This window comes from Melanotaenia boesemani, chromosome 24, assembly GCF_017639745.1.
Source record: "Melanotaenia boesemani isolate fMelBoe1 chromosome 24, fMelBoe1.pri, whole genome shotgun sequence".
Lineage (NCBI taxonomy): Eukaryota > Metazoa > Chordata > Actinopteri > Atheriniformes > Melanotaeniidae > Melanotaenia > Melanotaenia boesemani.
In genome coordinates, this window is record NC_055705.1 from 22,335,302 (window position 1) to 22,356,228 (window position 20,927).

A 20,927-nucleotide genomic window follows, 5' to 3' on the forward strand; every position below is an offset into this window, starting at 1 on the left:
TAGTTAACCTTCTGCGTCAACCCCGGGCAAAGGAAAGACTAAAATATTTAGGCGTAGGCTTTTTGTAATTCGGTGCTTCAACCAGAAGTTATGGTAACAAATAGCAGGAAAATTGCAGATGCGTTTAAGTACATTAAGAAAAAGAAGCGTCAGTAACACAGTAGTAGCATAAGTGAAACAAAAGCTGGCAAATAATAAACAATTCGGTTAGACAGTCCAGACGCCTCGACCATATGATGATAAAAATAAAATAAAAAAAAACATTAACTTTCATTTTAGTTCTTTGTAAATAGGTTGTGTCTTTACATTGAATATTCCGGCAAAATTACAAAGAACAGCTGCCAGCTGTTTCATTGGCTGATACTCAGTTTTACATGAGGTAAGCCAACTACACACGCAGAGAATTATAAGAAGTGGCTCCGGGGGTGTAGTGATGTGTACCGTCAGCCTGTCGAACCGGAGACCTGGGCGGCCGAGTTTCTGTCACCATGGCCACGGACACGGAGAAGACGGGCGGGAGGCACAACCCGCTGGAAACCGCCGGGCTTTGTTCGAGAATGTTTCTGTGGTAAGAACTTGTCGTTACACCGCTGATTTTTACAGAATGGTTCAATCGATAACATCCAGACGGCAGCGCGCATGTCTGAAATAAGCGCGTGCTTTAGCTGTTACGTTAATACAGCAGAGCCGCTACGATATTTAAAAATATAGTTTTGTAATAATCTGTGTTTTAAAAGCCGAACTTTTTCAAAGATTTTTCTTTTTTTTTTTCTAATAAGGTAGACAATATGAATTTACTTGATTTTATTTTATTAAAAATAATAATTAAAACAAACAAAAGAAAATTCTTGGCAGAAACATTTTGTTTATTTTTAATAAAAAGAAAAAAAATCTTTACAGAAAAAATATTTTATGTGCAAAGAAATGTCCTGATTTTGCTGTTTTGTTTTGGTTTGTGGCCAGGTATTTCTGTGAGCCTGCCAGGAAATAACGACAAAGAAAAGTCTTCAAATCTTAAAATTATTTTAAAATTCCAAGTAAGACTCACAAACCTGTTTCTACATATCCTACATTAAATACATGATTTTGTTTCTGCAACATTTTTCGCAGGAATCAGTCATGAGTTCACCTTAACGCCTCAATTTGTTGACAATTCTATAAAAACTAAATTTAATATAAAAAAAATCAGCAGAAAAGATATTTAAAAGAAAAACTATTGGAATGAAATACATTCAAATATTAAATTATTTAAGATTAAATAATAAATTAATAATATAAAAATAAGCAATATTGAACCAAAGCAAACAAATAAAATAAACTAGTTTGATTTAAAAAGAAATAAAATGAACAAAGGCCAGAAGTGGTTTGTTTTAAATTGGAGACACCAGGTGTCAACAGGTTAAATTTGCTTTGTTACCTGGAGAATTTAATATTCAAATTACTGGAGAATCTTTCTTTGCCTTCTTTTTTCTTTTTAACTGTCAGCTTTCACCCACATGAATAGTTCCGGGTTCATCTGTAACTGAAGGTCTGTTTCACAAAAATGCAGCAAATCATCTACTTTCTGAAATTACTGATTAATGCTTCTGATTGTACACGCAGTCATCTGCTCAGACAAGTCATTTATTGATTTTTAAGTTCAACATCAACAGTGATAATCTCAGTCTGGTCATATTTATACTCTTGTATGACGAGGTCCAGTTTCATCAAGATGTCTGTGATATTTGTATTTTTTATGAAGTCCTGTCCATGGTGTCTTAACTCTGCACATGACTCTGTTTCAGCTGGTTGACCCCGTTGCTGAATCTTGGTCACAAACAGCAACTTGATGAGAACAACATCTATGAGGTTCTTCCAGAAGATCGCTGTGAAACTCTGGGAGAGGAGCTACAGAAGTATGTGCAACAGATGGAAGCAAGTTGGGTCATATTTAGCATTTTAAACAAAGAGAAGTATATAGTTTGGCTTTCTAGGAACACAGAGAGGCACTTTGTTTCTAGGAACAGACAGAAAGGTGGAGTGGAGGAAGGTTTAGTTGTTAATCGGGATGTTATTTAAATGTATGATGGGAGGATGATGAGAGGCACAGCGGGATACCTTAGAGGAATATGTATAAAGTATAAAGTCAAAATGGCAGCAGTTATTTCAGCTCATTGGACACCTCACCTGTTCTCTCAGACTGGGGCCTCGTCATCATTTTCATTCCTCTCTAAATGTTCAGCATGTTCTTTTGCCAAAGCTTGTTTTCCAGTTTTTCCTGTTCCCTCAGTCTAATCATTCCCCCACCGCACTTCCTCATCTCTTAAAGACTGAACACAACCTTGTGGAGTTTTTAACGTCCTTTTGTCCACTTCTCCAGAGGTGAGAAGAACAAGATTTTAATCTGGACTATCAATTAAACCATAAAACTCCACTAAATCTCTTTTACCACCATCAGTGTCTCAGGAGCAGTACTGTATAGCTCTGTGGGGTAAAATGTGATGGATATTTTACCCTTTAGATGATCTACAGAAGTTTTCCAGGCACTTCTATCCCATCTAGGAGGTTTACAATCCAGCCACTAAATGTAGTTTTATTCAGAGACTCTATCTGGTAAATCCACAATGATCCATGATAACAGCTTTATTTATCACATTTCATCATAAAAACATCACCATCACTACTATGTTGCTAAGAGACCTCTATTTAGACCTGGACATGATGATGAAGCCACTTCCTGTCAGACTTTCCACCAATCAGAGAGCTTAGATTGACGGTAACGTCCAATCAGGAGCAGCCAAAGATCAACCAGTGAGCAGAAAGTTCTATGTGTGTGTGAAAAGAAAAAAAATTAAAGCCGCAAGCGGCATCCATCGGGTCCAAGCCTTCTGGACCCCGCCACCCGATGCTAATATGTTGCCATGACAACAGGTGGCGTAATGCGTTAAGGACCCAACCTGTATGAATCCTGTCAAGTTAGGTGCAGTTCCCATGTATTCCTATGGAGATATGAGCAAACTGTGTTTCATGGCGAGAAGCCTTTTTCCGTCGGTTGTCACGGCAACGAGCTTTCTCCTGTCAGAAAGATTTGAATAGCGTTTGGTCCCCAACTTGTCAGGAAGGTCCCCACTAAGTTTGGAGTCAATCACACAAATCCCCTCGGACTAGTTCGTTCAAATACGATGCGTATAAGGTGGAACAAATGGCAGTGAAATCCAAGATGACGGGCACCCCGTTGCCATGGCAACAGGTGTTCCGTTGACTTCTTTGCTGGACTTGGGGTGTTACACGTATGAATACTGTGAACTTTGGTGCAGATCCCATGTATTTTTATGGAGATATGAGCAAACCGTGTTTCATGGCGAGAAGGTCATTTTCCGTCGGTTGCCACGGTAACACACTTTCTGCTATTAGAAAGATTTGAGGAGCGTTTGGTCCCCAACTTGTCAGGAAGCTTCCCACCAAGTTTGACTCACTCGCACGAATCCCCTCAGACTAGTTCGTTCAAATACGATGCGTGTAAAGTGCAAAAAATGGGAAAAAAATGGCCGTACACGCCAAGATGGCGGGCACCCCGTCGCCATGGCAACAGGTGTTCAATTGACTTTTTTGCTCGACTCGGGGTGTTACACGTGTGTGCCGAGTTTCGTCTTCCTACGTAGAAGTAGACTTTCGGGACCCCATTCATTTGGGGATTTTTTTGGTCTCTAGGTGGCGCTGTTGAGCCATTTTTGCATTGAAATGTATGCGGACCTTAGAATATCTAAATTTGCTCGGGGCTTGATGAGTGTGCCAAATTTCACAACTTTTCATGGGTGTTGAGGGGGTCAAATTTGGCTTCAAGGCGCTTAGAAGAAGGAGAATAAACATTTGAACAACAATAGGGTCCTTCCATACTTCGTATGGCTCGGACCCTAATAATGCTCCTCTATGGCTGGAATAAAGCCAAGAAGACGTTTCTGATGCACGGTGGCACCACAGAGCAGCTGAGCTGGAGTTGGTTTAGTGAGGATAGCAGGTAAATAGTAGCAGGAATAACTGGAAATGAGGAAAAAGTGGAAACATGGAAATAGTTTCTGTTGTGTGTTTGTTTCAATAACAATATTTTTTTTCTCCTGAAAGCCAAGACTTGAGAGGATGTTGTGCAGATGAGAAAAGGTCGGCCTTTATGCTGTTATATCTATTAATACATTCATTTTACATCATTTTAGCTTCATAATCTGACAGCTGAGGCTGGAAACATCATGTCTACATGCTGAATGGGATTAAAAGCTTCAGCTTCTATGTAAAAGTACATGAAAACCTTGGCTTGGCTTGGAGTTTGAAGGGTTAATGAGAGGGTGCATTCAGACCTAGTATCATCATGTATGTTGGGTGATCCAATCACAAGTAGATGGCTCTAAATACATGTGCATCTCCCTTTCAGTATGCAAATAAAGACATAGACTTTCTCTCAGCAGGCCAACTGGTCTGGTCTTTCTGTACAATCACAAATCCTTTCATGTATTTGTGATGACCCGAACTGCTGTTTTGCAGACATTAACACAGATTCACCTGAGTTGCATAGAGTGTGAATTTCTTGAAGAATTTTTAATGTGCAACAAACAAAATGTAAAAGGATTTTAAGAAAAATCATTTTCATTGAATTGTTATTCTGCAGCTCTATGCAGAAAGGACCAAAAAACTGGACCATTTCTTGTTGTAAGCCAGCATCAAAAGAAAAGGTGAATATTCAAGCTCACAAAAACTAAAACTTTGCACGCTGTGATGTAAATGTGGGCAACGAGAGCCTCAGTTTTATGATGCTAAATTAGAATTTACCCTGAGCCCGTTTACACAGCCATCAAAATCAGATATTTCGGAGCAATCAGATTACTGTAATAATCTGTTATGACGGGTCTACCTGCACTTTAGAAATGAAATATTTGAAAGATGGTTGTCTACATTTACCAGTTCATCATCAGATTTATTTAGAAATACGTATGTGTGATGATGTCACTTCCTATAACTTTTAAAACATTTCATGTTGATCATGGCGGAGCCAACAGTCTTAGCATTAGCTGCTAATGTGGGAGCACAGAGTATTAGCATTAGCTGCTAATGTGGGAGCACAGAGTATTAGCATTAGTTGCTAATGTGGGAGCACACGGTCTTAGCGTTAGCTTCTAATGTGGAAGCACACAGTATTAGCATTAGCTGCTAATGTGGGAGCACAGAGTATTAGCATTAGCTGCTAATGTGGGAGCGCACGGTCTTAGCGTTAGCTTCTAATGTGGAAGCACACAGTATTAGCATTAGCTGCTAATGTGGGAGCACACGGTCTTAAGCGCCTTGCATACACCATGAGAAGCGAGAACGCTGTTCTTGTTCTTGAGGCCTCAAGAACAAGAAAAAAGTTCATATCGGTCCAGTCAATTCTTCCTCCTGAGAAACTTTGTCTGCGACAGGACGGGGTTGTGCATGTGGCAGTGTCCATGTCTTTAAATCCCACATGTGTTGTTTACATTTACGTACTTTCTTACCACCTCGATCAGCTGTTCATTATCTGTTCAGCCTCGTATCAGGCAAAATGCAGAAGCCACAACTTTCCGCTTTATTCTTTCCTGCGTTAACTACTCTCACCTCAAACATCCGACCAATCGCACAATACTTTTCAGAGCCACACAAAAAAAAAAGTTCTTTTTGACCAATGTTTCAAGAACTGTCCCAATTCACGAGAGAAAAATTACATTATTTTGCTCTCGTGGCCCTGAGAACAATAAAAAGTTCTCGCTTCTCACAGAGTAAGTAACAGCATTTAGCGTTTGCTGCTAATGCGAGAGCTAATAAGCTGCTAAGTAGCTGAATGCAATCCAGTGGTGAATGAAAAACCAAATTTTGCATTTTCTCCGCGAGAGAAGCTGATTTTGGGCAGAAGCGACACAGGAAACCTTTCTATTGTAAATATGCTAAGAACTCAGCGAGCATCAGTAATAACGAGAGAGTAGGGGTTTTATAAATAGATATTTTAATTTAAATCGATTCTAATCAGTTCCTCAATTTCTTTTAACATACTTCTAGTAATTTTGAATGTTTTTCTTCGTAGAATTTGGGATCATGAAGTGCGAAGGGCTGCAAAGCAACTTCAGACCCCAAAACTCACCAGAGTCCTCATTAGGTGTTATGGAAAACCCTATGCACTCGCTGGGCTGTTCGTATTTACACTGGTATGTTCTATATTTTGAAAGATTTACTCACTTTTAGAGATTCTTTGGCATGCTATGTTGCTAATGCTATTGCTATTTCCTCCATCTATTGTCTTTTAGTTATTTCATTAAGAATTTCTTATTTTGTCACACAGGAAGCTTTTAAGGTGATCCAGCCTCTTCTTCTGGGGAAAATAATCCAGTACTTTGAGAATTACGATCCAGACGATCAGAGGAGTTTGTACATAGCGTATGGTTACGCTGCAGCATTGTCCATCTCCTCCTTTGGTCTGGCCATCCTCCAGCATCTTTACTGCTGTAATGTTCTAAGAATTGGTATGAAGAGTAGAGTGGCCATGTGTCACATGATCTACAAAAAGGTCAGTGATGATTTAGCAGATTTTATTATTCAGTTGTGCTAAAAAATTTCCTGTCAAATTCACCAGAAAGGGACATTTCTCTCATCAGGCTCTTCGTCTCAGCAGCGAGGCCATGGGACGCACAACCACTGGACAGATCGTGAACCTCCTTTCGAATGACGTCAGTCATTTTAACGAGGTATGGTAACCTTTCTTTTGTAACTGTATTAGTTTTTAGTTAACACAAACATTGCCAAAATCTAAATTTAAGTGGAGATGCTCAGTCTCATCAGGTCTAGTCCTTCTTGACCTGTCTGCTGCTTTTGATACAACATTTTGTTTTTTGTTTACAACATCCTGTGGGTGTTGGTGGCTCTGCTCTGAACTGGCGCAGGTACTATTTAACAGATGGAACCTTTTGTGTAAGTGTTGTTGTTTCTGGCTCCTCCTCTCCTCATTCATTCTGTGGGGTTCCCCAGGGTTCGTTTTTAGGGGCCCTGCTTTTCTCGCTTTATTTACTTCCTCGGGACTCAGTAACATCTCGTCTTGAATGTCTTTGTGACATTAAAGCTTGGATAGCCCTAAATTAATTAAAATATAATAAGAAATAAAAATAAAAACAAACAGAAGTAATCGTGTTTGGACCCAATTTCTCTTGGTAACTTAGGAAGCTTGTCACTGCATATAAAGCCAACAATCACAAACCTTGGATTTAGGATGGACAGTGATTTTAAACTGGACTGACCTCTCTGGGAGAGGATCTGATAGACTAATAGAACTAAAACCACTTAAACCATGACATTAACTCCTCAATGCTGTGTGTTTCTGAGGCCTTTTGCATCTCTTTATGGTAAACTTTGCTAAAACACCCTGTTGAACACAATGTGATCCTTGTCTTCTGCCCCATGGTGGACACCTTTTGCACTACATTAATTTTGACATATACAGTAAGAAACAGTAAATATACAAAAAATAATTTTGTTAATTTTTTAAACATTTGTTAAAGGGCCAAATAAAGACGTCAGATAAAAAAGAAATTGGTTTCTCCCAATTTTTCTTGGGTCGGACTTTAAAAAAACAAAGCATTTCTGGATACTTCCCTAATAGGGGAAGAAAGAATAATCCTTGGTAAGAGATACTGTCAGGGTTCCTCGAAGTATTGCTTGAAGCCAGTCTGATGCTATCCAGCAAAATGAAATGCTTACACAAAGAACTTCTAATATGTTCGGGACAAAAAAATGAAGAATTTTGTTTTTGTCTGATTTAAAAGAAGAAAGTTCCGGCACATCCAGGCCTCAATATCTGCAAGATAATTGTGTCGTCTAAATAAATTATTTATTTCAATCCTTAGAAAATATTCACATATAAGGTTACAAAAGTTCAAAGCAATAACATTCAAAACTAATTATAAGCAAGAATTTTTCCCAGCTTCTGATTTATGGTTTTATCTTTGGAAACATCCCAAATACATGGCTATGGTTGACATGAGTCATTCCACACTTTCTCTAACGTGAAAGGTTCTGGTGGAGGAATTTGTTCTTAATATGGGGGGACATGAATACTGATTTCCAGATCCCCTGATGTCTTTAGTTGAGTCATCTCTGACCTAGATATAAGAAGAACTGAAATTTATCCAGGCCAAGTCTAAACTAGTTTTCTTGTACATGTTTGGTGTATGTATATATATATATATATATATATATAAAATGGTGTGATACAATAATATTAAACGATTTGATGTTTGCTTAAATTTTGCTACAATATGATCAAGATTAGATTAAAGAGCCATAAACTTGTCTTACAAATTATTTCTGTATCAATATTTAATTGGTAGCATTAATTTGGATCAATCCTACTGGCTCATTACTCATTAAATCAATGTACTGGTGTGTTTTTCCCCCTTCAGTTCAAGGTCCACTGTTGTTTTCAGGAGGTTTAAATTAATCTTTGATCATTTTCTGTAGATTACACTCAATCTGCACTACCTCTGGGTGGGACCTCTTCAAGCAGTGGTGATCATCGTCTTCCTCTGGTACGAGCTTGGACCCTCGTGTCTCACGGGCATGGCCGTCATTGCGCTCATGATGCCTCTACAGACGTGGTTTGGGAAACTCTTTGGCATCTTTAGGTAAGCAACAGGTAAAGGAGTTATGTGGTCTTGGCAGGATCTTCCTCTGGGTATTCAACCAAAATTTAAAGTGGTCCAGTTAGAGAAAACTTCTTGAAGCAAAGGCCCAGAAGCTGATGAGGTCTAACTATTTAGTGTGATATCTATTTAAGTAGCTGTATATTCACTACTCACAAAAAGTTATGGATATGTGACGTTTCATGTGATGTCAGAATGAACCTAAAACTCATTAAAACTTAAATTCAATCTTCTCTCAACTTTTATGTGCACATGTACATCTTTTCAGTGTTTAAGTCCTTATTTCATAAACTGTTCTCTAACAAGATGATTAACCACAAAAAAACAGTAAAACAAGTGTCTGAACCATGAATGAAACACTAAAGCCTCTGGTTTAACGACACCTTGTATCTAAACAGTCCTCTTCATCCTCCTGTTGACATGTAGACGTCATTAGATGAAGACAACGCCGGACACATGACAAGTTAAAGATACACTGACATTTTATGTTGAGGTACGCCCACCACTGTTGTTGGGTTTTGTTTCAGTAAATTATTTGAGATTAAGGAATTACTGTCACATGATTTTACTGAAATGTCTTCAAAATAGCAGCAACTTTTTACATCTTTTCTAAATTTCACTGAAAAGTTGAATATCCTTTACTTTTTGTGAGTAGTATTTTTTTTCTTATCGTATCAGAGTCTTTGTTTTTCTTTCTACCTTCTTTTCATTACTTGCCTCTAAAGGTCCATTAATGCTCTATGCAAAAGACTGATACGGAGCATTTGGTCAGTCTTCTGCATCATTTACCTGCATCATTTCGTCCGTTCTTGGGGCCCTTGCTGGATGCGTAGCAGAAAACAACCTTTTTCATTTTGAATTGAGTTCAGGTTGAAGAGGTTTATTGTCATGTGCAGAGACCAGTCGTATGGCTTGGAGCAGATTTGGGAACTTTATAGTTCCAATAGTAAGAACCACCAGAAGTTTTTCTATGTCTGTATGTGATGTTAAGTTGTGGACCAGTCTGGAGCTCAAAGTAAAGCTACGTCAAAGCTTTTACCATCTCAGACCTTTTTAAAACAGAATGTCTGGTCACAATACAGAGAAAGTGACGTTTACTCGTATTTATGTTGTATGGCTAGTTGGTTTAGACGTGACGTACCTTGGTGGTGTTCTGTTTACCACTGTTGGTATTTGGTCTTCACTTTTACACACACACTGTGGTAATATCAGTGTATAAATAGGTAAGTATGTAAAAAATAAGTATAAGTATGTATGTGTGGTTTGCACAAATAACACTGTTTGTCGATGAGGTTCTCTGAGGTAATTTAATAAGGAAGCAGATCTTTGTTTTTATTTTTGTTTGTTTTTTTGTTGTTGTTTGTTTTTTGGGGGGGAGGGGAATGTATTTTCTTTTAAAAATTGGGGTGGGGTTAAATCAGTTTTACTTCTCTTTACTCCTTTTCGAGCATCAGTGTAAAATTCTTATTTCGTATAGCCTGATTTAAGTCGGTTGTGGACTTAACTGTACAGCCGATGTCATGCATTATGTGTTTTTTTCTGCTTGGAAGACTATCTGCTCAAAATAAAAATTAAATGAATGAACTTTACGGGGTTTGTACTGAGCAATGAAAAATCTTTTGACAATGCAAACATTCAGAGAAAACTAAAACTAAGCTCCAAGCAAATAAAAAAAGAAAAAAGCTACATGAATAGATAGCGCTCTGTAGTCTTCACCTGACATCCAGGACCTAAAATCACACAAACACAAAATCAAAGTAGGAAAAAGTTAAACTTTTTTAGTGTGAGAGCCACAAACATGTTTAATAACCAGTTTTCAAACTTAGAATGCAAATATTAATAGTTGATTTTAAAGACTAATGTAGGAGTTTAGCAAAAAACAAAGCTATAAACAATCATTTACATAAAAATGCAGCAGCAGGAGGTTTTTGTGCAACTTTTTACAAAACAGTTTGCACCAAAAGATGCCATAGAAATTTTTTTCTACTCCAAAATCCAGTTCCTGTCCACTAGAGGACAGAGAGGACATCACAGGTACAGAATTTCAGGATGTAAGTACCCGTCCCCAGGGTGCCTGATTTGGGCATCCCAGTGGCAGGCTGGGTGGGACACGTGGTCTTGGGGGGCGGCTGGTCTCTTGAGTCCCAACTCCCGAGATCCCTGGGATGGCTCTGATCTTTGCGGTGGTCACATGTGCTCGATCACTTATCACCATTCATTCCTGTTATCTACTAACCTGCATGCTGAGACAGTCACTGTCGTGTTGTGGGTTTAATCACCAACAACTACAGCCATGTTCATGTTTTTCTTTGTGTTGCTGATGTTTTTGTCGGTTTTTTAGCAGCTGCTTGTCTGTTTTATTCTGCTAAAGGGCCATTTATGCTTGACGCAGCATATGGATACGCAGACTAACAGTTTCGTCACACGTCACCGCCCTCATACTTCCATGCTTCTTTTATGTTTCCATGGATAATAAGTCAGTACATCCACAGGTGGGCAGTGCCGAGTTCAGAGTTCACTTCTGCGTTTTGACCCCGGTCGGTGGCAGTAAACCACTATAAAGTTGTTTACAACCGTCCATGTCTACAGCTGTGTCTGTAAATGTGAATGTTGTTGTTCCCAACTTCTTCCTCTTCAGGTCCTTTTTATTCGGCAGTTCTGCATCATCTTCTTCCTGTTCCTCTTCTTCTTCTCTGGTTTGTTCCTTTCACTGGTTGTGTGTTAGCTCAATACTGACCCCGCTCTTTCTGGTGGTATAGCTCCGTCTTCTACGTGAAGCGATGGGTAGCTGAGCTCCCCGACAACGGACCAAATTATGCACGTAACCGATGCAGAAGACAGACGAAACTGTCCCCCAGTCTGCGTTTTCCGTCTTCTGCTTCAAGCATTAATGGGCCTTAAGATTGAACAGCTGATGCTATCACCTTATATCTGGTTTATCCGTGTTTTGTTGACCCCTTTTCTTTTTGTGTTCTCAGGACCAAAACTGCTGTACTCACTGACGGTAGAATCCGTATCATGAATGAAGTGGTGTCTGGCATCAGGATAATAAAGATGTATGCTTGGGAAAAACCACTTTCATCCCTGCTTACTGAAGTCCGAAGGTAAGGGAAAAACACAAGGTTATCTGTTATCTATTCTCTTTTCTTTAGTTTTTCTTTTTGTTTACAGGACTGTACTTAAAGTCATGCAAACAGAATGTTGCATAAAAGCATTAACTGCATGCATTACAACAGGTATCCTCAATACACCTTAGACCTGTTTGTGCTGTTTTGTGTGGTATTCTGTTAGGAGCTCAGGTTAATTGTGTCATCATGTTGTCACTCCCCTAAGGCCAAAGAAAAGGAATTATATGGGTGACTTGAGGAGCATGCCTTCAGATGATTGGAACCTGTTTCTCCTAGTTTAATGAAGGAGAAGTCTGTTTTTCTTGTCAGCACAACACAGACTGCAAAGGTAAAATGAGGCGGCAGATTCACCTGACATGGTTCTGACTCCCTGAACTGAGAATTGGGGAGTGTCATTGCAAGAAATTTAATGGTATCTGTTTGTTTTGTGGTACTTGACCGATAAATGTTACATGACAGGAACACGGTAAGCTGTCTGGGTTAATTTTATGAAATGAAAAGTGGAAGAAAGTTCAGTGATCATGCAGTGGCATGCAAACCTCTGGGTGCCCAAATCGTAACTTATGTTAATGTGAACTTTGAAGAAGGTAGAAAATGACTTGGGGCCTGTTCCAGAAAGAAGGTGCATCTCAGCCTAAAAAGAAACTTTGAGTTTTCGGTTTAAGCTGAGCTGCTTTGACTTGGTTCAATTAACTCTGAGTATCTTTACCCAAAGTTAGGAACCACAATAACAAACCATCATAGAGCTCCGATAGCGACTGCAGACAAAAAGTGGGCCAGATATTTTACCAAGACGTTTCCATACAAGCATACAGGAAATATGAAGAGTGCATTGCCTTTTATAAACACACATATATGTACATATACATATGCATACTCTCACATTAACCCTTTCTCTCTTATTTTTCAATCAAGTTCTAATCAAAACTAATTTTGTTATTACAAAAAAATATACAAAAAATATACATAATTATAAAATACATGTTTGAGAGCTGTTTTTATATCAGTCTTCAAAGTACTAAAATGAGTAAAAACCTATTAAATTAATTAATTAGTTTAATGTCTGTTGTTTTTTAAGAACAGTGTTATCGTGTAATCAAATTAGCATTTAAAAGGTTAAAATTATTATTACATTTCTTGTCATTTTGATTAGTAGTGAAGGTCACTGAAAAAAAAAATGTGGAAAATTATTACCAACCTGTAATGTTTCTATAACAGTGTTTTGTTGTGGACTTTTTTGTTTTCTAATGACCTGAAAAGGAAGTAAATTTGTCCCTAGTATCCTATTGACCTTAAAGAAAAATTCGAATTGGAGCTTCAAAGTTCTTCAAGAGTAAAGCTTTCTTACAAAAAAATCTTCCCGTATGTGTTAACGCAACCAAAATGATGGCCAAACGTTGAGGGAAACAATACCTGAAAGGACAAAAAGTCCCGGAACAAGCGTTAAATCCAGAAGAACTAACTGGCAGAGAAAGCAGAGTTAAAATAGGTAATTAGAAACTCTTCAAAGTGCAGTTTTAGTGCTGTGGTGGGATTTAAAACCAGACTAGAACCCTTCAAAAACTCCACGAGTATCTAAAAATGATAGAAGGCGATTAAAAATGGGTTTAGATTAAAAAAGTGGGTTTAGACACCAGCCTCTAGTTAAAGTGAAGATTTGAAACAAGGCTTTTATTTTTGATAAGAATTTGTTGAAAGCAGCTTGGTAACAATAAAGTACATAATAAAAGTAACATATTAGGCCCAAATCATGTGAAGAGTTTAAATCCAACAACAGTTCCTGTTTATACAGGTTTTGAGTTTGAGGTGTATTAAATTTACTCAGTGTTCACTTAATGGTCCAATCCAATTCATTTATAGAGCAATTTAAACACAATATTAACCAAAGTGCTGAATAATGATATAAACTATGTGTATATATATATATATATATATATATATATATATATATATATATATATATTAAATACACTAAATACAAAAAACATCAACAGTCAGTTAAGAGTAAAGAGGGTTTTAAGGAGAATTTGGAAACAAACATGAATATGAGTTCCAACTTGTCTTGCTGGCAGAGGTTGAAACCACATAGCAGTGATTGTAGCTGTGAATCATTTTTCTAGGCGCAACACTATGCAACACTGACATGCCTGGAAATGATTCACAGCTACAACCGTACTGCAGTTTTCCCCACAACCTGTACTCATACCTCATGTTTGTCAGCAATTCCGATCCTGAACCTTATATAAATTTACTGTACTAACTTTTTGTAATTAATATTATTTAATAAACTAGATTTTATCACCCATCAATATGTTTTTAGCTCAGTGACAAATGTCTAATATCGTAAACAAAATAAGTCTTTGTTTATAAAAACGTTATAAAAACAGTTTTTTGGAGATGGTAAAGTTCCAGCTAGGAAATGAACTGACTATACGAGCGCTTCCTCATGTTTATTCATTACCATAAAACAGAAGCTTTGAGAGGAATCCTCAGTGCAGCCGTCCTGTCTGCTCGGGTTAGTCTGCTTCAATGACTGCCCACTGTTCTGCATCAGCTCTTCTCAAATTCCACATTGTTGAAGGACTCTGAAAGCAGAATTAATCTATGCCCCCAAGTGTGAGACAAGTCATCAGTGTTATCTTGTTGTATGCAAATATTTCGATTGTTGACCTCAATTATTGAAATAAGAATAGTTTGCTAAGTTTTAAGCAGCTCAGTGCTGCATCAGTGTGCGCTTACAGTAAGCCGGTGTTGTATGGAAATGTGATGCCGTGTCAAAACATCCTACCAAAGACTGAACTGATAGATATTGATAGTCGATCTGCTCTAACCCCTCAGATTATAATATCACAGATTTTTAAATGCAGTTTGCAGTATTATGCTCTCAACAAATAGTTTGAAGATCATTAATTCACATAGACACAATCTCAAAAATCAAACATAAGTATGCAGCTAAGATTTCTTTATAATATAAATGACCCCAGTAAAGTCCATGTGTCTATCCATGTGGCTAGACATTCAATGCTACTGCAGTATGATGAAGAGGCCTACTTCACACTTATGTTTTGACATTTTTACTGAATTTATTTAAGCTAGGCTACATAAAACAACCACTTTAGTGCTAAAAAACTCTGGTTACTAATTCCGGACGACATTGAATTCCAGCTGGACACTTTTTTTTTTTACCTCTCAAAAAGAAAACATGTCCGGGTAAAAGAGGACGTCATCCTGCTATATTACTGTATAATTACCTCAGTAAAGGATGCTAACAACACAGAGGTACAGCTGTTGACACAGAGATGAGGGTAGCATGAATTTATGGGCGTGTCCTAAACCCCGGAAGCAAAGGTATGATGTCTCGATGAGGAGGACGGGATGCTAGAACACCAACATCGTGGAATCAGATGAGAGAGCTTCTAGCAACATAAACGGCATCCTCAATGATAAAACATGCTTTTAAATTCTCAGTCTAGAAGAAAAGTTGCAGGTTCTGCATCACTTTAATGGTTTCCAGCCCAAAGCGGTCGCAAGTGAAGACTTTTAAGAAAAAGAAAACCAAAAATTACTTTGGTTTGAACTTTTTGACATTTCGTGTCTTTGCAGCTGAGTGTGTTTTTTTAGAGGGAGGACGTGGTGGTAAAGACGATGCCGCTGCTTTCATTTCTTTTCATTTCTACTAATTTCTACTAACAAATTTCTAAAAAGCTATGTCCTTTCTACATCATTTCTGGAGAACACTTTTTAAGTTGGATGTATTGCCAACCAGTATTGGACAATAAATGACAGCTTTTAAGTAACAGTCTAAACAGATTAAAGACTTACTCATTAACTCATTTTGTCTTGAAAACTGTGGACTTAAGGACAATAGGTCTCAATACCTGAACCACAGATGATTTATTTAAGATGAAATCTTTTATCTGTCTTATATTTGAAGAGAATTTTATTGCTGTTTTTAAGATGTTACTGAAGGATAAAAGCCAAGACGTTCATGCTGATCTGGAAACAATCAAAGCATGAATTCTCTCTCCGTTCACTCAGTTTGACTAATCCTGTGGACTTTGCCAGGCTTTGCCTGAGGAAACCTCGTGTATGCTCTGGGAAAAGAAATTTCAGGGACATACTTCACATAGCTGAAAACAGAAAACAGAAACCTTAACATAAACTTGTATATGTCACGTTATAGATTTAATCCATTTTCTCCTCATCTGGTTACATGAAACTGTCTATTTGGTCCTTAATTAAACCATGTTTGAGACTCCAGTTTTCCTGTGAATGATTCTACCAGCTCTGCACAACTTTCCTTTTAATTCAACACTAAACATTCAGCCTTCTTTGCTATTGTTGGTCCTCCTGCTGAAGCTTTTAATCCCAGTCAGCATGCAGACATGGTGTTTCCAGGACAGCCTCAGCTGTCAAATTATGAGGCTAAAATGATGTAAAATGAATGTATGAATAGATATAGCAGCATAAAGGCCGGCCAGAAGAAGAAAGCAGAATTTATTACTAACAGTAGTTTGCTTTTCTTCCCTCATTTCCAGTTATTCCTGCTACTATTTACCTGCTATCCTCACTAAACCAACTCCAGCTCAGCTGCTTTGTGGCGCCACCGTGCATCAGAAACGTCTTCTTGGCTTTATTCCAGCCATAGAGGAGCATTATTTTTCTTCTTTTCACACACACATAGAACTTTCTGCTCACTGGTTGATCTTTGGCTGCTCCTGATTGGACGCTACCGTCAATCTAAGCTCTCTGATTGGTGGAAAGTCTGACAGGAAGTGGCTTCATCATCATGTCCAGGTCTAAATAGAGGTCTCTTAGCAACATAGTAGTGATGGTGATGTTTTTATGGTGAAATGTGATAAATAATGCTGTTATCATGGATCATTGTGGATTTACCAGATAGAGTTTCTGAATAAAACTACATTTAGTGGCTGGATTGTAAACCTCCTGGACGGGATAGAAATGCCTGGAAAACTTCCGTAGATCATCTAAAGGGTAAAATATCCATCACATTTTACCCCACAGAGCTACACACTACTGCTCCTGAGACATTAAAAAGTTTTACGTGTTAAAATCCAGAGGAGTATAAGTTTTTTTTTCTCTTGGATCTACTCAGTATTTTTTATGTATCCATCCTTCTCACCCAGTCTCTTATTGAAGATTAACTTCCCCACAGACAGATGCTGCCATCGCCACTACAGCTGACTGACTGGGTGGTATTAATGTCGAGTTTTCAGCCAAATCCAGTAGTTCAGTGTCTTTTGCCATCTTAGTTTGCTGTCCTGGGCTATTTAATGAGAGAAGTCCATCCACTGGTCAATATCTAAAGGCCTGGCAGCATTTCCCAATCTCAGATGGACTTTGGATCTCATTCACACTGATCGTTGGGTTATTGGCTGGCTGTCAGCCTAAAGGATGTTTGTAGCTGATTTCTGAGTTTGACTTAGAGGCCAGATCTAGTTTGTCTGGTGGTGGTAATAGTTGGAAACCCTACAGTCAAAAAATATACTTCCCCAGATCTGCACCCTGAAACAGTCCAGTGTTTCAGGTATATGTCATGGCTTTGATAATCGCTCTAGAAGTATGTTAGGAATCAGACACCCTAAAACGAAACAGCAGGTCTTAGAACAAACAGTGTTTGCTGCATGTCTTCATTTAACTCGACATGTTGGATCTGTTTTTGTGTTTATTAAATGATCAGTGAAAAAAGTGACTACCTTCACTGGCCGCTTCATCAGGACCGCCTCTAGTACCGGGTCGTCCTCTTCATCAGGTCCGCCTCTAGTACCGGGTCGTCCTCTTCATCAGGTCCGCCTCTAGTACCGGGTCGTCCTCTTCATCAGGACCGCCTCCAATACCGGGTCGTCCTCTTCATCCGGTCCATCTTCTAGTACCGGGCCCTTCTCTTCATCAGGACCGCCTTTAGTACCGGGTCGTCCTCTTCATCCGGTCCATCTTCTAGTACCGGGTCGTCCTCTTCATCAGGAACGCCTCTAGTACCGGGTCGTCCTCTTCATCCGGTCCATCTTCTAGTACCGGGTCGTCCTCTTCATCCGGTCCATCTTCTAGTACCGGGTCGTCCTCTTCATCAGGAACGCCTCTAGTACCGGGTCGTCCTCTTCATCCGGTCCATCTTCTAGTACCGGGTCGTCCTCTTCATCAGGACCGCCTTTAGTACCGGGTCGTCCTCTTCATCAGGAACGCCTCTAGTACCGGGTCGTCCTCTTCATCAGGTCTGCCTCTAGTACCGGGTCGTCCTCTTCATCAGGACCGCCTCCAATACCGGGTCGTCCTCTTCATCCGGTCCATCTTCTAGTACCGGGCCCTCCTCTTCATCAGGTCCACCTTCTAGTACCGGGTCGTCCTCTTCACCCGGACCGCCTTCTAGTACCGGGTCGTCCTCTTCATCAGGACCACCTTCTAGTACTGGGTCGTCCTCTTCATCAAGACCGCCTTCTAGTACCGGGTCGTCCTCTTCATCAGGACCGCCTTCTAGTGCCGGGTCGTCCTCTTCATCAGGACCGCCTTCTAGTACCGGGTCCTCCTCTGCATCAGGTCCATCTTCTAGTACCAGGTCGTCCTCTTCATCAGGACCGCCTTCTAGTACCGGGTCGTCCTCTTCATCAGGACCGCCTTCTAGTACCGGGTCCTCCTCTGCATCAGGTCCATCTTCTAGTACCGGGCCGTCCTCTTCATCAGGACCACCTTCTAGTACTGGGTCGTCCTCTTCATCAGGACTGCCTTCTAGTACCGGTCCTCCTTATCATCAGGACCACCTTCTAGTACCAGGTCGTCCTCTTCATCAGGACCACCTTCTAGTACCGGGTCCTCCTCTTCATCAGGACCGCCTTCTAGTACCGGGTCCTCCTCTGCATCAGGTCCATCTTCTAGTACCGGGCCGTCCTCTTCATCAGGACCACCTTCTAGTACTGGGTCGTCCTCTTCATCAGGACTGCCTTCTAGTACCGGTCCTCCTTATCATCAGGACCACCTTCTAGTACCAGGTCGTCCTCTTCATCAGGACCACCTTCTAGTACCGGGTCCTCCTCTTCATCAGGACCGCCTTCTAGTACCGGGTCGTCCTCTTCATCAGGTCCACCTTCTAGTACCGAGTCGGACCTTTTTAATCCTGGTGTGATAGATGGAAGCAGGTGGTGGAAACCTTCCTCAGAGGTTTTCTCCATATTAACATGACAGCATCACACAGTTGCTGCAGGTTTGTCGGCTGCATCCATGATGAGAATCTCCCGTTCCACCACATCCCAAAGCTGCTCTACTGGACTGAGATCTGGTGGCTGTGGAGGCCGTTGGAGTCCAGTGAACTCATCGTCATGTTCTAGAAAGCAGGTGGAGATGGTCTGAGCTTTGTGACATGGTGCATTATCCTGCTGGAAGTAGCATCAGAAGATGCTCCACTGGGGTCATAAAGGGATGGACATGGTCAGCAACAATACTCAGGTAGGCTGTGCTGGTTAAACCAGGCCACGTTGGTACTAAGGGGCCCAAAGGCAGGATGGATTCTTGTTTTCTTTCATGTATTCATCAAATTCTGTTTTATCTTTTTGCAGAAATGTAAAATATCCATCATGTGTTCCTCTTAAATATAAAAAATCCACTCAGTACCGTCATGTGATTGTCAAATACTTTAAAGAACCACCAACTCTAGTTTTCATGTGTCACTCAGTCACCTGCAGGAATAAAACTAAAGCATAAAAAAATTGCCCTTCAACCTTTATAATGTTGTTTTTCATATTTCCAGGAAAGAAATCAGTCAGATATTGAAGAGCTCCTACCTACGAGGGCTCAACTTGGCTTCCTTCTTCGCCAGCAGCAAGATCGCCGTCTTCATTACCTTCACTGTCTATGCTGTCCTGGGCAACCCCATCACTGCCAGCAGCGTCTTCGTCACCGTGTCCCTCTATGGTACAATAAAACTCACGGTCACCCTGTTCTTCCCTCTGGCCATTGAGAAGATGTCTGAGATTGTTGTGAGCATCCACAGGATTAAGGTAATTCTGGTCTCTGTTAGAAATTATTGAGGTTCTTGAAGTAAATACATAAGACACATAATAAAGAACAGGTGCAGGGCCCCTGCAAAGCAATAGAAAAATGAAAAAACATCCCCCAGACTTCTTGCATGCTGCAGGTGTTATTTATTGATGTTTCAATTTGATTCGGTTCTGTCTGGTCAAAAGTTTGCATAACTGAAGAGACTGAAATACTTGCCTTTTACTTTTATAGTGAGATCCAGGTGGACAAGGTTTAAATCCAAAACTCAGAATCTCAAGATACAGTATAACTGCAAAGTGAGAAAATACAACCCCAAATCCATGAAGATGGGACGTTGTGTAAAATGTAAATAAAAACAGAAAACAATGATTTCCAAATTTCTTCAACTACTATTCCTAGTAGAAGATAAACAACATGCCAGATGTTGAAACAGACAGTTTACCATGTGATGGAAAATATAAGCTGATAGTGAATCTGATGCAGCAACACGTCTGGAAAAAGTTGGAACAGGAGCAACAAAAGGCTGGAAAAGTAACTGGTACAAATCAGAAGCAACTGGAAGAGCATTTAACAACTAATCAGGTTGCCTGGCAACAGGTCAGTAACATGACTGGGTATAAAAGGAGCATTTCAGAGAGGCAGAGTCTCTCAGGTGGAAAAATAGACACCAAATAGTTCACCAGTCTGAGTCAAACTGGATCTAAAACTGTGGAACAATTTCACAAAAATGTTCCTCAATGTGAAAGTACCTCATGTTAAAAATAAATCAATCACATTTGACTATTTTAATAAGATTTCACCAACATTTCTCTCAGATTTTTTGGGTCAAACCTCAAACTGTAACAATGTTTTTATCATGTTTGTTTTTTTAATTAAAATCTGTCCCAAACATTTGATATTGATTGACATACAACCATAAACATAGCCGATAGCCTCCATGTGCTTCCGGCTCAGTTCAGTGCTTATACAATGTTCATATTACGAATGGATGTTGGTCTCTGAATTTAGTCCTTTGAAACATTAAAAACTGATCTTTTCTGACTCGAGGCTGTTGAATCAAGCCCCCTCTTCAATAAACAGAAGTCTAGAGTTATATATTGCTCCATGTCACTGCCAGATG

General features: G+C 39.6%; 1 protein-coding gene across 1 annotated transcript in view; it reads left to right on the plus strand.

Moving 5' to 3' along the window:
- The first annotated feature begins 270 nt into the window (after positions 1–270).
- Positions 271–20,927, plus strand: part of LOC121635837 (ATP-binding cassette sub-family C member 4-like) — a 34,904-nt gene continuing 14,247 nt past the window's right edge. The window contains exons 1-8 of the mRNA XM_041979193.1: positions 271–568; positions 1,785–1,895; positions 6,065–6,185; positions 6,320–6,544; positions 6,633–6,722; positions 8,488–8,651; positions 11,648–11,773; positions 19,557–19,806. Of these exons, the coding sequence (XP_041835127.1) occupies positions 489–568; positions 1,785–1,895; positions 6,065–6,185; positions 6,320–6,544; positions 6,633–6,722; positions 8,488–8,651; positions 11,648–11,773; positions 19,557–19,806 (1,167 nt within the window). The 5' untranslated portion in view covers positions 271–488. The remainder of the gene's footprint in view (positions 569–1,784; positions 1,896–6,064; positions 6,186–6,319; positions 6,545–6,632; positions 6,723–8,487; positions 8,652–11,647; positions 11,774–19,556; positions 19,807–20,927) is intronic.